The 14,018-nt window shown below is 44.6% G+C and overlaps 1 protein-coding gene across 3 annotated transcripts in view; it reads left to right on the forward strand.

Moving 5' to 3' along the window:
* The first annotated feature begins 3,608 nt into the window (after positions 1-3,608).
* Positions 3,609-14,018, forward strand: part of jph3b (junctophilin 3b) — a 59,534-nt gene continuing 49,124 nt past the window's right edge. For all 3 annotated transcript variants that reach the window (XM_045688139.2, XM_082957202.1, XM_014124408.3), the window contains exon 1: positions 3,609-5,518. In XM_045688139.2, coding sequence (XP_045544095.1) covers positions 5,137-5,518 — 382 coding nt within the window. In that variant the 5' untranslated portion in view covers positions 3,609-5,136. The remainder of the gene's footprint in view (positions 5,519-14,018) is intronic.

Below are 14,018 nucleotides of genomic sequence, written 5' to 3' on the forward strand. Positions count from 1 at the left end.
TTGATGATTGAGTTGGAGGCGTGCTTGGCCACGCAGTCATAGGTGAAGAGGGAGTACAGGAGGGGCTGAGCATGCACCCTTGTGGGGCCCCAGTGTTGAGGATCAGTGAAGAGGTGTTGTTTCCTACCTTCACCACCTGAGGGTGGCCTGTCAGGAAGTACAGGACCCAGTTGCATAGGGCAGGGTTGAGACCCAGGGCCTCGAGCTTGATGATGAGCTTGGAGGGTACTATGTTGTTGAATGCTGAGCTATAGTCAATGAACAGCATTCTTACATAGGTATGCCTCTTGCCCAGATGGGACAGGGCAGTGTGCAGGCAATTACATCGTCTGTGGATCTATTGGAGCGGTAAGCAAATTGAAGTGGTTCTAGGGTGGCAGGTAAGGTGGAGGTGATATGATCCTTGACTAGTCTCTCAAAGCAATTCATGATGACAGAGGTGAGGGCTACAATGAGTAATGATAACTTGGCTATATATATATATATATATATACACTGCTCAAAAAATAAAGGGAACACTTAAACAACACAATGTAACTCCAAGTCAATCACACTTCTGTGAAATCAAACTGTCCACTTAGGAAGCAACACTGTTTGCCAATAAATTTCACATGCTGTTGTGCAAATGGAATAGACAACAGGTGGAAATTATAGGCAATTAGCAAGACACCCCCAATAAAGGAGTGGTTCGGCAGGTGGTGACCACAGACCACTTCTCAGTTCTTATGCTTCCTGGCTGATGTTTTGGTCACTTTTGAATGCTGGCGGTGCTTTCACTCTAGTGGTAGCATGAGACGGAGCCTACAACCCACACAAGTGGCTCAGGTAGTGCAGCTCATTCAGGATGGCACATCAATGCGAGCTGTGGCAAGAAGGTTTGCTGTGTCTGTCAGCGTAGTGTCCAGAGCATGGAGGCGCTACCAGAAGACAGGCCAGTACATCAGGAGACGCGGAGGAGGCCGTAGGAGGGCAACAACCCAGCAGCAGGACCGCTACCTCCGCCTTTGTGCAAGGAGGAGCAGGAGGAGCACTGCCAGAGCCCTGCAAAATGACCTCCAGCAGGCCACAAATGTGCATGTGTCTGCTCAAACGGTCAGAAACAGACTCCATGAGGGTGGTATGAGGGCCCGAAGTCCACAGGTGGGGGTTGTGCTTACAGCCCAACACCGTGCAGGACGTTTGGCATTTGCCAGAGAACACCAAGATTGGCAAATTCGCCACTGGCGCCCTGTACTCTTCACAGATGAAGCAGGTTCACTCTGAGCACATGTGACAGACGTGACAGAGTCTGGAGACGCCGTGGAGAACGTTCTGCTGCCTGCAACATCCTCCAGCATGTCCGGTTTGGTGGTGGGTCAGTCATGGTGTGGGGTGGCATTTCTTTGAGGGTCCGCACAGCCCTCCATGTGCTCGCCAGAGGTAGCCTGACTGCCATTAGGTACCGAGATGAGATCCTCAGACCCCTTGTGAGACCATATGCTGGTGCGGTTGGCCCTGGGTTCCTCCTAATGCAAGACAATGCTAGACCTCATGTGGCTGGAGTGTGTCAGCAGTTCCTGCAAGAGGAAGGCATTGATGCTATGGACTGGCCCGCCCGTTCCCCAGACCTGAATCCAATTGAGCACATCTGGGACATCATGTCTCGCTCCATCCACCAACGCCACGTTGCACCACAGACTGTCCAGGAGTTGGCGGATGCTTTAGTCCAGGTCTGGGAGGAGATCCCTCAGGAGACCATCCGCCACCTCATCAGGAGCATGCCCAGGCATTGTAGGGAGGTCATACAGGCACGTGGAGGCAACACACACTACTGAGCCTCATTTTGACTTGTTTTAAGGACATTACATCAAAGTTGGATCAGCCTGTAGTGTGTTTTTCCACTTTAATTTTGAGTGTGACTCCAAATCCAGACCTCCATGGGTTGATAAATTGGATTTCCATTGATTATTTTTGTGTGATTTTGTTGTCAGCACATTCAACTATGTAAAGAAAAAAGTATTTAATAAGATTATTTCATTCATTCAGATCTAGGATGTGTTATTTTAGTGTTCCCTTTATTTTTTTGAGCAGTGTATATATATATATATATATATATATATATATACACTATTTTAAATAAGAATTTGTTCTTAACTGACTTGCCTGGTTAAATAAAGGTTAAAAAAAAATATATACTGCTCAAAAAAATAAAGGGAACACTTAAACATTGTGTTGTTTAAGTGTTCCCTTTATTTTTTTGAGCAGTATATATTTTTTTTTAACCTTTATTTAACCAGGCAAGTCAGTTAAGAACAAATTCTTATTTAAAATGACAGCCTAGGAACAGTGGGTTAAATGCCTTGTTCAGGGACAGAATGACAGATTTTTACCTTGTCAGCTCAGGGATTCAATCTAGCAACCTTTTGGTAACTGGTCCAACACTCTAACCACTAGGCTACCTGCCGCCCCATGCACAGGGTACAAGTACTGAGTCGATGTGCAGGGGTATGAGGTAATTGAGTTAAATAAAGTATGTACAGTATGTACATATAGGTAGGGGTAAAGTGACTAGGCAACAGGACAGATAATAAGCAGTAGCAGCAGCATATGTGATGAGTCTAAGGAGTTCCCACAGTGAAGGGAAAAGGTGAGAGGAGGAGAGTGCATAGATGCGAGAAGGAATGCAACAAACAAAGGGATAATGCTGTTATGCAGCTGCTATGAAAGTGAACTGTGTTTGAATGTGATCAGGGGTGTATTCATTCTGCCGATTCTGTTGAAAACCGTTTCATAAACGGAACGAAACGGTGATAAACATACCTGAATTTGTCCAGTAGAAACTCTTCTTTGCAACTGTAGAACTAATGATTACACCCTAAATCAGCTAGATGCAGGCAAGAGTGTGCAAGGCGGTATTGAATGTGTCAATGTCTGTCTCATTGATTACTCAAATTTCTCTTGACCTGTGCACTTACGTTATAAACTTTCATTTGTAGGCTAGGTTGTAGCAACCTCATGATGGGTATAGGGAAAATGTTAGTATCATGTAGTAGCCTAAACCTATTGATGTTACATTGAGCTGGGTGAGTGGGATATGAATGGCAGTACTGGTGTGGACCATGTTAATTTCTTACTGATGTGGACACCAAGGAACTTGAAGCTCTGGAACCGCTCCACTACAGCCCCTTCGATGTGGATGGGGGCATGCTCAGCCGTCCATTTCCTGTAGTCCCCGAATCTCATAATGAAATAGAATTGTGGTGAATACAATCTTACCACAAATACGAATGCTATCTAATAAACTATCGTATAAACAGATCTATCTATTACCTTATAATTTGCTTACATGTTGATGAATCATGTTTTTATGCACAGACCAGAGATGGAGAGGCTTAAGAAAGAAAATTAAAAAAACATATCTGCTCTTCAGGGCAGCAAAAGAGAGAGAAGAGAGGCATGGATCTTATGCTGCCTCTGTCTCTTTAAAAACAGGAGCATGCAATCTCTGCTCTTCAGGGCAGCAAAAGAGAGAGGAGAGAGAGGCTTGGATCTTATGCTGCCTCTGTCTCTTTAAAAACAGGAGCACGCATGTGAGGGGGAGGGGGTGTTGGCTAGTTGGAACAGTCCTCCTCTAATGAGGAGATTTGAGAGACACCGAAGAGAGAGAGAGCGAGAGAGAGACCCAACCATAAGGAGAAAGGGGGAAATGAGATGACAACAGAATGCAGGCTGTGATACATAAAAGAGCATGATGTATTGAATCAGAGGAAAAGGAGAAATAAATCTGGATTTCTCACCGGCAAGGGAGCAAGAATAAAAGCATCAGTATCGCTAAACCACTTAAGGACGTGGATTAAAAAAGAGAGAGGGAAAGGGAAAGGAGAGGAGGAAAATAATCAGATCACTTGTTTATTTTCATGGTCCGTGTGCGCACTTGCTGTCTGTGAGAGTGTGCATATGTGTGTGCGCATATGGGAAGAGACTGCATTGCTGTTCACTAGCAGAGGCATCAGGAGAGAACCAAGCTGAATCCCTCTTTTTTCTTTCTCTCTCTCTATTTCTGTGTTGCACTGTGTGGCAGGAGCATGTTGGGTGGGTTGAGTACAAAAGACAAGCTGAGCTAGCCAAAAGAGATGGACCTGTAACGCTGTAAATGCTGTTGGATCTGGCCAGTGGCTGACTGGTAGCTGTGTGGGATCCCAGGTTTCTAGGTGGAGCCTGGTGGTCTTCAGCTGACTGGTAGCTGTGTGGGATCGCAGGTTTCTAGGTGGAGCCTGGTGGTCTTCAGCTGACTGGTAGCTGTGTGGGATCCCAGGTTTCTAGGTGGAGCCTGGTGGTCTTCAGCTGACTGGTAGCTGTGTGGGATCCCAGGTTTCTAGGTGGAGCCTGGTGGTCTTCAGCTGACTGGTAGCTGTGTGGGATCGCAGGTTTCTAGGTGGAGCCTGGTGGTCTTCAGCAGACTTGTAGCTGTGTGGGATCCCAGGTTTCTAGGTGGAGCCTGGTGGTCTTCAGCAGACTTGTAGCTGTGTGGGATCCCAGGTTTCTAGGTGGAGCCTGGTGGTCTTCAGCAGACTTGTAGCTGTGTGGGATCCCAGGTTTCTAGGTGGAGCCTGGTGGTCTTCAGCTGACTGGTAGCTGGGTGGGATCCCAGGTTTCTAGGTGGAGCCTGGTGGTCTTTAGCTGCAAGGGAGAGTTAAAGCTAAAAGCCCCAGAGAGGAGGAGGCACAAGCAGCTGGGAGTGTGCCGGCGGTGGGGCCCTGCGTGGAGGGAGGGGGCCAGAACCTAAACCCCAAAGAAAAGGAGTTTGCTGCGTTTGTGTTGGCAGGGAGGACGCATGGCTGGCGTGGGCCTTCCCCCTTCTGTGAGCTGCAGCTGTAGGAGATTGGACCGGGAGTGACAGCGAACCAAACCTCCAGGATAATGGTTTGAAGAGGTTCCCGCTGCTCCTCCCTGGCCTGACAGGAGGGACCCCACACTCTGGGGGTCTATTTTGCTTTTTCCTCTTTTTATTTTTCTCTTTAAGTCAACCCGGGGGATTTGTTTGGGTGTCTTCCTCCCCCCACACCTCATCATCATCACTAACCCTACCTCCAACTCTGTTTTTAGTTTGTTTTCTTTTTTTGAGATTTGGGGGATTTGCCAAAACCTATTTCATGCATGTCCACTGGGGGCAGGTTCAACTTTGATGATGGGGGGTCATACTGTGGGGGGTGGGAGGAAGGCAAAGCCCACGGCCATGGCATCTGTACTGGGCCGAAGGGCCAAGGCGAGTACTCAGGGTCCTGGAGCCATGGCTTTGAGGTGGTGGGGGTGTACACATGGCCCAGTGGGAACACCTACCAGGGCACCTGGGCGCAGGGCAAGCGCCATGGGATTGGAATGGAGAACAAGGGCAAGTGGGTGTATAAGGGGGAGTGGACAAGTGGATTTAAGGGACGCTACGGCCTCAGGGAGAGCACCGGCACCAGCGGGAAGTACGAGGGGACCTGGAACAACGGTCTTCAGGACGGATACGGCACTGAGACCTACTCTGATGGAGGTAAGACACAGTCCCAGACCCAGACCCAGACTGATCCATGTTTAATGGATGAGTACCCTCTGTGTAAAGCATCAACATATGGATATTGAGATACAGACCAGGAGGCCCATTCTTCATAGTGAGTTGACAGTATTCGGGGAAACCTAGGTGCTAGGTGTTCCATGAGGTCACCACCCCCCACCCCACCCCCCTCCACCACACACACACACAATCTAACTGTCTCCTGCTTCATTCTTCTCCTATCTCTCAGACACTCTCTAATCTCTCTTTCTCTGTCCATCTGTCAATTGGGAAAGCAGTTCCCTCTCCCCTGCTCGTGCTGCAGTGGGAGAGACATTTCAAGGCCCAAATTAAGGCCACCGGACTCCGCATGCAGCATGAGAGAGAGATTTCAGGTCACCCCTAAAGCATAGGGAACAAGCAGACAGACAGAATCATGGTAAACATGGCTGGGAGGCCATAAATACGCACCTTGAAGCTGACAGTGATGAGAGTCTGGAAGTCCTTACTCTACCTCAAATTCACACACACTCTCTCTCGACTGAGGTGGATTTCAGATCCATTCAGATATATTTATCAATACACTTCCTTTAGCAAGGCAAAGGTACTTAAAACAATCACACAGTCAAAGGGCATGACGGTCTGTAGAATATTTTGATTTCTTCTGGTGAAACCTCCTGGTGCAACACCATACTCTTAGAACAGAAGGTGCTACCTAGAACCTAAAAGGGTTATCCAATGGCTGTCCCCATAGGAGAACCCTTTGAATATTTTTTTTTGGGTTCCATGAAGCCATAAAGGTTCTACATCAGTGTAGGCTGCTGAGGGGAGGACGGCTCATAATGATGGCTGGAACGGAGCGAAAGGCATCAAACACATAGAAACCAGCCATTACCACGAGACCGTCCTCCCAAATGAAGGTGCCACCAGTCTCCTGTGGTCTTCGTGTAAGGTTGTTTTTTCCCTCATTTGGTTTTGAATTCTCTTGTATTTTATATTTATAAATTGTAAAATGCAGGGCTCCCTTAAGAAACAGACCTTGGTCTCAATGGGTGTCCTTGTTGAAAATAGTAGAACCATTTTCACAGAGGGTTCTACATAGAACCAAAAAGTGGTCTACCTGGAACCAAAAGGGTTCTGGCTGGAACCAAAAAGTGTTAACCTATGGAAACAACGAGTAACCCTTTTGGAACCCTTTTTTCTAAGAGTGCATTGTTAAAGTTATATAACTCTCTAGCACCAGAACCTTACACAACTATGCACCCAACCAACAGCCCAATGAACACTGGCTGAGTCAGGAGAGGAGGTTAATGAGGACAGAATATGCAGAACAGATATGACACAGACGATATCCACAATGATAACAGTTACAGTGTCCGCTCTGAAGTAAGCACCAGGCCAGCGAGGCTTTGTTATAATGAAATGAGTATGAGGCATAAGATAAAGAAAGATTTGGAGAAGACAGACTGGTAGATGAAGATGGAAAAGCATGAGGTATACTATAGAATAGTGTACTATTTTCGTATGAGAGACACTCCAGAGAAACTTCAAATCTACAGTGTTTATTATGTAACACTTCAACGTGTCCAGTAAATCAGTCAGTGTCTTTAAAATACTCCAGTATACTCTTCCTGTCTGAAGGCGTCAGCATTTTATGCCCAGCAACAATTCTTATCAGTTGATTACACCATCTAACATTGACAATAAGAAAGTCTTGCATTCTACCCCCAAACTTTGCTCACACCCTGCACACCCTGCTTATCATATCACTCCTCAGGAGAAGGGTCTATGCTCTGAGCAGTTGTTTTTCTCTATATTTATATCTGTCTACCTCGTTCTACTGCATTACAGCAGTGGCGCCTCTGTCTCTGTACAGCAAGTTGCTGTGGGAACGCGCACAGACATGCAGCAGGGCTGCGTGTCACAGGGGACTCAGTGTTGCTCACTCTGATAGGCTGGCTGACTCTGCTAATGTTGTTTACCTACTTGAGCAGTGAGCGCTTATCTGGCTGCTACATCATAATCACAGTAGAAAGTGACAGAGAGGGGGAGACAAAGATACCGAGAGCTTACAGTAGCATTGTCTTTCCTCTCAGGTAGTTAGAAATGCTATACTGTCAACGGCCATGGAATGAGGAACCCATCCAAGGAGCTATCTAAGGAGAACACTTCAACAGTGCGTGTAAAAGAGAAGTTACTACATGTCACGTAGTGTTTTGATGGTTGTTGACACTCCACCTTGTTTGCTGATTAGCACATCTGTGTTTGGGAGTAAAGCAAACTCACTGTACTGGGAGCTACAGGAAACTGTCCTGACAGTTGTTTCTGGATATGAGTCAATATTACAGTGTGGTAGCCTGTATGATTTGACCCCTGACCTACATACTGAACCAACATGGTTGTTTAGAAATGGTTTGTACCATGTAGAGATAAGGAGGGGCCTAATTTTGTAGATGGCCGGGCGATTTAGGTTACCGTATCCTTGTGCAAGGTGTGTTATCTAAGTTATTGAGGTCATCTTTTTGCTGTTGAAACAGATTATGTTAATGAGACCAAAGAGACAGCAAGCGTAGTTCCTCAAAATGATGAGCACGATGTGAACCAATGTTTGTGATGCCCCAATTCAATTTTGGGGGGAATTAACGTTCAAATGATAATTCAATTTTTAGGATGTTTCTATGAGTTAAATAATCCTTAAATGGACAAATCTAAGACTGGGGCACATCATCGCCTCTCTGCGACAGAAAAAAAATCAAAAACGAAATCCCTTAACCGGATAACATCCGTAGTCGATTTAAGCTTACTGAGAGATTTAGCTTTTAACTGCAGCTCATTTTGAATGTTGGCGTTTCTGCAGCAGTTTCGCTAGCTGTAGTCTGTCCTGGATTGCAGTCTGTCTGTGTCTGTTCTAGCCAGCTCTTCTATGGTTGTCTTGGAAGCAGAGTGACATCAAACATTCCCATAGCCACATGAGGCTCCTGTTTCAGAAGATGACACACACATTACGAAAGCAGCACCTGCTTATAGTCCAGACCTATCTTACAACAGTGCTGTAGCATGTCTCTTGTTCTGACCCATGCACATTACTCTGTCTAGCTCTCTCTCACACTCACACACAAACACACTCAAATCTGAAGTGCAAGTGCTGACTTGATGAAATATACAAATATTAATAATTCATGAAAGAGTCAATCCAAACACACTTTCTGCCAACCTTACTCCAGTTTGAATATCCTCTGTTGTGAATTGTACACACTATGCGGTCGAGGGCTTTGTGTTGCATATTGGGGGGGGTCCAGGTCAATTGGTTCCAGGGTCAACACCCTGGGGGTTCAGGGGTAGACTTCGAGGTAGCCTACGTTTGCTCTGTCTGGTGGGTGTGGCGGGGTGTGACTTGAACCAATGAGTGACGTATTTGAAGTGCAGCGGTGTATTTTGAACCCACAGCCCAACCCCTCCTCGGTTTTTCAACTGGTCGTTCAGAACAGCACTGTTTCCCTTTAATTGAACGTTGCCTTAAAACAATTTGTACTGAACACAGCTCTGGTGTCTTTTCTACTCCAAAATGAATGAAAATAAAAGGATGGTAAGGCCATTAAAAGATCATTTCCCCCTCCAAAAATGAGGCTAACAACATATAAGCATGATCACCTGTAGCCCAACTGATGCAACATAGTGGCTGAACCATGGGGTTGCCCATCTGTATTTGCGCTAATCATTAGCTAGATCAGCGCTTCCTAGACCTTTTCAGTCACGGCCCCCTTCATCATGGGGGAACAGCATCTGCTGAAAAATATTATAAAGGAGAAATAAACCAGCTAACCGCTGTGCAATGTCACACGCATCCCTATCAATGAAAACTAGGTTGGGCCAATTTCTTTTGTAGATTTTCTCAGTTGAAATAAAATGCAAAGGTGGTTCTGGAAGCATTCTCAGGGTGATTATTAGGTTGCATTAACATGATGAGTGCTTTCCACCCAAAAATGTTGGCCTTGAAATGTGCTTTCTAAACATAAATATGGAAGATAGGTTGCTGCTGCTGATGGTCAGAGTCTGTGAGACAGGCATGCTGCCTCTGACTGGGGAGATAATCAAAATCAAATCAAATTGTATTTGTCACATGAGCGGAATACAACTGGTGTCGACTTTTCCATGAAATGCTTGCTTATGAACCCTTTCCAACTAGGCAGAGTTTAAATATAGGAATAAAAATAGTAACACATTAGATATAAATTAAGATACACAAGAATGGAGCTATATACAGGGAGTACCAGTACCAGATCAATGTGGAGCTATATACAGGGAGTACCAGATCAATGTGGAGCTATATACAGGGAGTACCAGATCAATGTGGAGCTATATACAGGAAGTACCAGTACCAGATCAATGCTATATACAGGAAGTACCAGTACCAGATCAATGTGGAGCTATATACAGGGAGTACCAGTACCAGATCAATGTGGAGCTATATACAGGATGTACCAGTACCAGATCAATGTGGAGCTATATACATGGAGTACCAGTACCAGATCAATGTGGAGCTATATACAGGGAGTACCAGTACCAGATCAATGTGGAGCTATATACAGGGAGTACCAGATCAATGTGGAGCTATATACAGGGAGTACCAGATCAATGTGGAGCTATATACAGGAAGTACCAGTACCAGATCAATGCTATATACAGGAAGTACCAGTACCAGATCAATGTGGAGCTATATACAGGGAGTACCAGTACCAGATCAATGTGGAGCTATATACAGGATGTACCAGTACCAGATCAATGTGGAGCTATATACATGGAGTACCAGTACCAGATCAATGTGGAGCTATATACAGGGAGTACCAGTACCAGATCAATGTGGAGCTATATACAGGGAGTACCAGTACCAGATCAATGTGGAGCTATATACAGGGAGTACCAGTACCAGATCAATGTGGAGCTATATACAGGAAGTACCAGTACCAGATCAATGTGGAGCTATATACAGGGAGTACCAGTACCAGATCAATGTGGAGCTATATACAGGGAGTACCAGTAACAGATCAATGTGGAGCTATATACAGGGAGTTCCAGTACCAGATCAATGTGGAGCTATATACAGGAAGTACCAGTACCAGATCAATGTGGAGCTATATACAGGATGTACCAGTACCAGATCAATGTGGAGCTATATACAGGGAGTACCAGTACCAGATCAATGTGGAGCTATATACAGGAAGTACCAGTACCAGATCAATGTGGAGCTATATACAGGGATTACCAGTACCAGATCAATGTGGAGCTATGTACAGGGAGTACCAGTACCAGATCAATGTGGAGCTATATACAGGATGTACCAGTACCAGATCAATGTGGAGCTATATACAGGGAGTACCAGTACCAGATCAATGTGGAGCTATATACAGGGAGTACCAGTACCAGATCAATGTGGAGCTATATACAGGGAGTACCAGTACCAGATCAATGTGGAGCTATATACAGGAAGTACCAGTACCAGATCAATGTGCAGAGAGGTACGAGATATTTGAGGGACATGTACATGAAACAGGCTTGCTGGAGCCTGCTGCTTGAGGTTCAGAGAAACAGCCCTTCTCTAATTCTGTAGCCTTCTAGAAACCAGTTGTTTCAAAGTGTATAATACTACCAAATTTGTCTTTGAACTCACAAAATCTAACCAAATATAACCGTTACCAGTTATCACTCATTTTGAGAAATACAACTCACAATATAGTGGCACAGCAGAGGAGCGTTTCTTTGGTTTATAGTTAATTCATGAGGTGCTCTTTGATCATGGGATGAAATACTATAGAACAAAAAGAAGTTTCTGCTGGATAGTAAACACTGCGGAACAGTCTCTGTGTAAACAAACTTCCAGAAGTAGTCAAAGCACTCTTATTTAAAAGCCTTTCATTTATTACGATCATGAACCCCCTGTCCCCCTCGCAAGTCATGCGCCTGTATGCGGCCTATAATATCAAAATGAGAGCCATCATTTGATTACAGGTTGAGTAAACTTGGAAAACGTAATGCAATCTCGATTGGAAGGAATATACAAACAGCCAAGTTCAACCTAAAAACAGAACAACGCACATTGTTAAATGCACTATAATAAATGATGTATTGGCGCGTAATCAAATCAGGGTTGCTGTGATGTGTCCGCGTCTCTGACCTTTCCGCGTTTAACCATTTGTGGTGCCGTCTGTACTGCTGTTCTAACGCATCTCGCAGCACTCCAGATGAAATCCTCCATCGAATTCGTTTTGACATGTGAGTTGCAGAGTCCATAGAAAACTAAAGATTCTTAGAAGATTATTGTAGGCTAAAAGCATTACATACTAGGCCTTAACGTGAACAAGCTGTGCATGAAAACGACGGAAAGTGTTTTCGGGTGCGTTTCTTTCAAAATGTTAGCTGTTTTCATGGCTGTGGGGAAATGAAATAATATGCTCCCTGATTATTAACTCAACCGAGAGATGCCTCCACAATGCAGAATTTTCTACTACGCCCGAGTTAACCGATGAAACTACTGTAGCTTCATTCTAAAATGAAATAGGCTTTCCGACTTCCCGGTCGAGCTGTAAGGGCACATACCCCGTGGGAAACTGTTCAGGCAAACCACCGATGAACGTGCATCCATCCACCCACCCCCCACAAAGAGAACATTTAAGCACCATGGAGTCTATAACGGCTACGTACAGTGCGGATGACACGATTCAAGTAGGCCTGCCTATAACATGTTTTGCTTGATGTGGAATGATTCATGACATGCTTTTTATGTCAATGACAATGAAAGGAAAAGGAAAATGTCACGGACATTTCAGGGGCACTTAATACTTTTAATTAAATCAACACGCATTTGTTAAAAGTTTATACAGATACTGCATTTGTCTTTGCTAGATGTGACATTGGATTTAATTTATGTCTATAGTCCATGTTCATGTGTGTTGCACCAGACATTATAGCCTAGCCTAGCTATGCTTGACTAATGACTGTAGTGAGATACAAGTCCTAATGGGAGATTACCATGGAGTCAATGGACCCCCAAAGACTCAGTTACCCATGCTGCCTTCTCCTGAGAGAGAGAGAGACATCCCTTCCCTACTTTCTTTATGCTTGACCTCTTTCACTGAGAAAATCTGCTGTTGCAGGTCGGGAACACACCAGTCTTCCTTTGCGGCCTGATTCTAGTTAATGTGTCTGCAAACTATAACAACAATATAATATGCCGTGTCATGGACCTGATCAAATTTTCAAGAGAGGAGAAGTCACTTCTCTGTGTATGTGGACTCTGTTCAAGCCAGACATAACCCACGTTATTTCAGTCAGGACTTTATTTCAGCTGTGTCAGCAAAAGCTGTAAAAATACTACATTTTCAGAGACACATGGAAGAAGCACTCATACTCACACACAGACACACACTCACACATTCTCAACCCCCCCATCTCTCATTCTCTTTCTCTCTCCCTCTGTATTTCTCTCTCTACCTTTGGAGTGTCTGTGCTGGAATTAGAGACAGTGGGTGAAGGTGAGGGGCAGAGAGCTGAAGAACAGGAAGTGATCCTGGATAGAAATACGAGATGTGCTAGAGCAGAGCTGGAAGGCGCTGGCTAATTTCACTCTGTCTGTCTCGCTGTCACTGTCTTTCTCTGTGGGAATATAAATGTAATCCTATCAATTGAGGCCTGTGTTTGATCCATCATATGTCACACAGCTTTTGACTGATCAGGCGGGTGTGGCCAGATGTCGGCCAGCTGTCTGTGACAGGAAGAGTATACTGGAGTATTTTAAAGACACTGACTGATTTACGGACACATTGAAGTGTTACATAATGAACACTGTAGATTTAAAGTTTCTCTGGAGTGTCTCTCATACGAAAATAGTACACTAGGTCTGCTGATACGCGCGCTACTAGGTGCTGCATGCTCTGCTGCCTCCATCGTTGCATCTACCAGTCTGCCTCTCTCTCCGAACAGCCGGCCGCCGACTGGCTGTGTGGTCATATGCACTATATACACAGCACAGTGTGTATATATATATATATATATATATATACACACATATACATATCCATATACATATATATATACACATATATACACATATATATACACATATACATATATATATACTCATATACACACATATACATATATATATATATATATATATACACATATACATATATATATACACATATACATATACACATATATATATATATATATACACATATATATATACACACACATATATATATATATATACACACAGCCCAGAGAAGATAGTGCAGATGCCCACCCAGCTTCAGTCAGACTGCCAGGCCTGTTCTGAAGAGTAGTAGGTTTCAATAGGTTTCTATTCTAACTGTGGCGGCAGCAGTAGCAGCAGCACCTTTAGTAGCAGCAGCAGTATCAGCAGCACCTTTATCAGCAGTAGCAGCAGTAGTAGAAGTATCAGCAGCACCACTAGCAGCAGCAGTAGCAGCAGCACCTCTAG

Source organism: Salmo salar, chromosome 10 (assembly GCF_965601325.2).
Source record: "Salmo salar chromosome 10, fSalSal1, whole genome shotgun sequence".
Taxonomy (NCBI): Eukaryota; Metazoa; Chordata; class Actinopteri; order Salmoniformes; family Salmonidae; genus Salmo; species Salmo salar.